The following is a 5507-nucleotide window of genomic DNA, read 5'->3' as shown; positions in this document are numbered from 1 at the left end:
CCTAAGATGTATTTTCGCAGCGAAACAAATGTTTCGAAGTTCACTTTACTTTTGTTCCAGATCTGGAGCAGAGCCTGCGGGCCCAAAAGGCAGCCTGTTTCCTTTTTAGACCAGCTCATGGGGCTGCGGCAAGGGAGAGACATCTCTTCTTACAAATGGTCTCACTTAGGTACCTGGTGGGATTGTCAAAAGATTTGAGAAAGTTATCCTGTATATTTCCAGTAATTTAGGAAAGCTAAAAGAAAAGCAAATTAAGAAAAAAAACGTATGCACCCTCCCCTCCCTACCCCCACCTAAACTGTGTCAGATGAAGACTGGGTTAAAAGTGAATTCAGTTTAAGGGAAGAAGTCTCAGTGACTTTAATAATGGTATGATTCCACCCTCCCCCCCTCCACACACACACTTGCCCAGTAAAGCCAATTAAGTAGGAACTAAGCCTCTCTTCCTACCACTTCACTAAGGCAATCGTGCTGCTAGTTCCAGCAAAGCTCCCAAACACTCTGCTTACAGACGGTACTGGCCAACAAGCAATTAGATCACTCCTCACTTAAAGAAATACCCAGAAGCAATTTTTGCATAAGCACTATTTTCTTTCAAAGCACAGTGGAAAGTTGGCACGTACTGTGTTGACCAGAACAGTGACCTGGTTTAAGCAGGGGTTTATTTTTAAAAATCTTCAGCTCTCACCTATAGGCTACTCTGGAACCCTGTGAATCAGCAGAGAGCTACTGTTTATTGGAAAGCTTCCTTCTTTAAGTCACCTTTACTTCCTCTCAGTACTTGGCAGAAAGTGTGAAAAGAACTAGACCATCAGCCTTCACTACAGGCAACTGTCTACAACTGCCCAGAAGCTGGACCATGAAGTATTCAGGATGCAAAATTGAATTTGATGCATAGACCTCTAATAAATCAAATATTTTACAGACTACAGAAAATTTAAGTCAGTAACAGCCATACAACTGACAGCTTCTTTCAGGTATTTATAACAAATTTAGCATCATGTCACCAATTTAGGTATGCTTTTTTCCTTTGTCCTCTTCCACGGTTCACACCATCACAAATAACCAGATGTTTAAAGGAAATCAGACACTACGCAGGTTAAACAACATGGTTCTATTAAAAACTATTTTTGACCATGGCACTCGGTGACAGCTACAATACTTTTTTCCCACAAAGCAACTAATATAAAAATACGTCATAAAATCATCTGTAGACTAGTATGCCAGTACATACAAGTAATCATAACATTCTTTTATAAAGTCTTTCCTGAGATACCTTGGGTTGTTTGATTTTTGTGTATTACTGGTCACATTATCTTTATAATTCATTTAAAACAGTTCTAAAACATAAGTGCAGGACACTCAGTGACATGTGAAAAGTAGTATGTAAATAGATGGCAAAGAAACAGCTCTTAGAAATTATGCGCTCTTTTGCTTTGTTACTTTTTTAATATTTGGCTTGTTGGGAGATGGAATGGAGGAGCACGAAAAACCTGAAATTAGAGCCATGAATTGACAAAAAGCAGGAAAGCATTTCAGGAATGTTAGAAGTATAATATAAATGACACAAAGTGAAAGCCATAATTCATGTTGCCTATGTATTGCCTTATAAAGCATATTTTAATCAGTTCACAGTATAATAAATATTTTTACTATTTGTTTTGGAATAGCAAATTTGTTTTAGGGTTTCAAGCTCCTCTGTAAGTTTCTTGTTCTGACGTTCTAGCACTGCAACACGACTCTCCAGACATTTTATGTATTCTTTCTTCCGACGTCGACATTCTTTAGCAGCTTCCCTGCAAAAAGCAGACGTAAAAAGTGCAAACAAAAAAAACCATTTGCATGCCATTAGAAAGCTCAGCAGAGTATGGAGACTATGACAGAAATCCAAATTTTGGAGTATCTCCCAAATCAGTCTGAAAACACTAAGCAAAATGGGGTTCCACAAGAGCCTCAAGTGTCTCTTTCTCAAGTTCATAAGGCAATCTGTAGAATTGCTTCCTCTCATGCCTTGATTAAAGTTCATAACAAACAAGGTCCAAATGAAAGACAGTTATTCTGCCTTATGACAATAAAGATCTTTGAGGGCCTTGAGTTCCTCAATGAGAGTCTTGTTTTGGTTTTCAAGCACAGCCACACGATTTTCAAGACATTTGACATATTCTTTCTTCTTTCTGCGACATTCTCTGGCAGCTTCCCTGGAACCAATACAAGGCAAATGACTACAGGAACAGCCACAATACAGCAAAGACCGGATAAACAAAAATACCTGCAATCCCTGCAGTTTCAAATTAACAACAACAACAACCACCACCACCAACAACAACTTTGGATTGCACAAACATAACAGCCATAATCAATAACGTGGTAAAAATACAATTCAAAACAACTGGAACTTCAAACAAATTCACCATCAATATGAAGATGGAATTAATACACAGTGGAACTGATAAAAATAGTGAGCAAATGATAACATATTGACTTGAGCTGTACTACACATTAAGACTGAAAGCAGCATTTCCTCTTCCAGTCACATTCCATTCTGTCTGTTTATCAGGAGTATTATCTTCTGCAATCAAAACCTTAAAACCAAGCCCAAAGAATTTACTTTCAGAAAATACAAGCATAACACTACTCTTTTCAGATAAAAAGCTAAATGCCAAGCTTATAACCTGCTGTCTTTTTTTTGAACAAGCATTCAATGCCATAAGAAATTTTAGACGTCCACATCTTTAACATCTTGGAACACAATAAATTGCCAAATTGTGCGAGTGTAACTTCCCAGCAAGTTATACAAGAGATAGCATACACACTAGTTTTAAAACTTGAGAAACAAAAGAAGGCACAACAATGCAGCAATCCTCCTGAATAATTTAAAATAAAGGACAGGCATGAGAGCAAAGCAATACCATTAATTCAATCATAAGGCAAGTACCTATTCAGTGTATTTGAGACCTGCGTAGCAGACTATTTCTTCCATCAATCTAACTGCCATTGAAAACGCTGGCTACGCATTTAAAAAATACAAGAGAAAGTCCCCTAAGAACAGCAAGAATATTGCACAAAGACTGGCATTTACAGCACACAGTCAAGTCCATGCCAGCTAATTAAAAAATATACAGCCACCTCACACAATGTGCCTCAGAAAATGACATGGGCACTGCACAGTAACTTATCCCAGTAGCTAAGCATTTAGGAAAGTCTGTAATTATCATTCCATCCTAGAATAAGTCCTCTTCACGGCATCATTAATGGACAGTTGCTAATGAGATCCTCAGATTTTTTTCCTAGCCAATTCTTTGCTGGGATGTTTCAAAATGAAGAAATCCATACTGGTCATTTTAGCGTCATTAAGGGCACAGGGAGAGCAGAATTCAACAGTCAGCGTGCCTCCAGATCACGACAAAAAATAACAGAAAAGGACAACACTAATATTGATTTCTGAACTGCCATAATATTTTAGAACTAAAAATCCATGGTGTTAACATCAACTCTAACTTTCCAGAGTTAACAGCCAATACTCAATGCTACAAGGATGTGGGATGACTGACAAAAAAATTTCTTGCCTTCCATTTGTCAATCATAGGCTGTGCTCATGACCTTAAGAAGAAAAGTCCATTAGAATGTTTTGGGGTGTTTGCACATTGCCCCCCCCCCCCCTCCCCTTCTCAACACTGACTATTAATTGTTACACAGTCTTACCTATTTTTCATAAGTCTCAGCTCTCTCTTGCGTGTTGCCTCTTCCGCCAGTTGCTGAGGGCTATGCAAGGTCCCTGGTGAGGCTGCCATTACCACCCCCTGAGGTAAGCTAGTAGTGGGAGTTCGAATCTGGTAAGCTGGCATGTCTCCAGTGGCAGCTGTATAAAAGAATCGCATTTGAAATGTTATGGCAAAAAAAGAACTAGGCGAAAGTCTCTCTGGAAATAACAGATTTCTGTTGATGAGTTATCCAGGATACTACACAAAATATTTCACAGGCCTGTAATGTCACAACTGTATTTGTAACTTTACTTGCAATTATTTCCACACCGTAAAATAAGTTATCTAAATTGCTCTAGCATGTGGCCCCACTGGCCAGCCAGCCAGCAGCCTGTTAAAGCTTCCACATGGCTCTTTTCAGACAACACAGGGAAAGCCATTTGAGAAATGCTGTCAGAGCATCCATGCTTAATTGCTGTTCGCACAATCCCACAAAAAGGTGGTCCTGCTGTTGCAGCCACTGGGGTTTATGCTACCCCTGTCCTCTGACAGAGGCTTCAGGAGTCGATTTGCTTCAAAAGTCAACTTCCTCCTCATTCCCTGTGATAGCAACAGTACCAGCCTTACTGCCTCTTCTCCATTTCCTTTACAGCAGCAGCTTGACAATCCTTGGAAAACCAGTGAGAGCTGCTGCTGCCAAAATGGAAAGGAACAGAAAAACACTCCTAGTGAACAGGAGTATGTTCCTTGAGCAAGAGGACCACAAATAGGATGCTGCAGCATTAGTGGGCAAGAGGAGGTAGTGGCAGTTGAACAGGAAGGGGTGTAGTTACTTCTGAGTGCAAAAGTTCAGACTCAGCTCCTGAGCCTGCCAATTCCGAGCTCTCCCCAAGCTAAACACAGATCTGAAAGCTGACATGTTATTTGGAACCAACACCTTTCTGATAGTCTCACTTTGTTTCCATATGTGCGGTACTATGTTCCTACGTGATGAACCTCAACTTCAAAACACTGTCAAAGTCCTAAAAACTTGTTTCTTGTCTGACATAAGGAAGGAGGGAGAATCAAACAAACAAAAAATCATCCCTCTTCAAATTTTAAGTATTTACTTTTCCTCCTTTCCTTTGGGAAGGCTGATGGGTAAAGCAGTAAAGAGACATCAGTCAACTACAGGGGGACAAAAACGCCAAACCAAAACTTAATTAAAAAAATTACTATTATTCTTGTTAAGTTCATGCAGGTGCTTCGCTAAATAAATACAAAAAATAGGATCAAGCTGTGTTTAGAGTACACTTCCACAGCCATATCCTAAAATGATTATCAGCTTAAATACTGTGCACCTCCCCCCCATCTCTCAGTCCTGCGGGTAAAAGTGTTTGTGGAATTACAAGATGAACTGGACCAGTGAACTGAGCTGGGTTATGGATAATCCTCTGGGGATGGGGGAGGGAGAGAGAAATCAGCCCAGAACAGCCCTGTGAGTACTAACAGGCAGCTGCCATGAACACAGGGCTTGGTCTTCTTGTACATCTACAAGAGAATTACTTAATCCTTTCCTTAAGTTCACATCTGTTAGCAGTCCCAGTTATTACGTCAGCAGGATGATACTTCAGCTGACTATTTCTGAAAACAGAATTTTTAAAACTCTTCAGGCTCACCTTTACGTTGACCACATTACATACATTTTATAGACTCTATGGTAAGCTCTACCTTTTCCTGTCTCTCGTCAGTAGGCAAAAAGGAGATGATATCTTACTTTGCATTAACTACAATAAATTGGATATCCAAATGAATCATTTTGTAAAT

The 5507-nt window shown here is 39.5% G+C and overlaps 1 protein-coding gene across 3 annotated transcripts in view; it reads right to left on the bottom strand.

Moving 5' to 3' along the window:
• Positions 1 to 1410: 1410 nt before the first annotated feature.
• Positions 1411 to 5507, bottom strand: part of CREM (cAMP responsive element modulator) — a 16913-nt gene continuing 12816 nt past the window's right edge. For 2 of the 3 annotated variants that reach the window (XM_010150555.1, XM_010150558.1), the window contains 2 exons: positions 3703 to 3859; positions 1411 to 2198 (listed from right to left, as the gene is read on the bottom strand). In XM_010150555.1, the coding sequence (XP_010148857.1) occupies positions 2054 to 2198; positions 3703 to 3859 (302 nt within the window). In that variant the 3' untranslated portion in view covers positions 1411 to 2053. The remainder of the gene's footprint in view (positions 2199 to 3702; positions 3860 to 5507) is intronic. The other variant, XM_010150556.1, reaches the window with a different exon arrangement.

The sequence above is a fragment of the Eurypyga helias genome, unplaced genomic scaffold (genome assembly GCF_000690775.1).
Source record: "Eurypyga helias isolate BGI_N326 unplaced genomic scaffold, ASM69077v1 scaffold12484, whole genome shotgun sequence".
Classification (NCBI taxonomy): domain Eukaryota; kingdom Metazoa; phylum Chordata; class Aves; order Eurypygiformes; family Eurypygidae; genus Eurypyga; species Eurypyga helias.
Note: the sequence above shows the minus strand (reverse complement) of the source record. Positions and strands in the feature narration are given on the sequence as shown.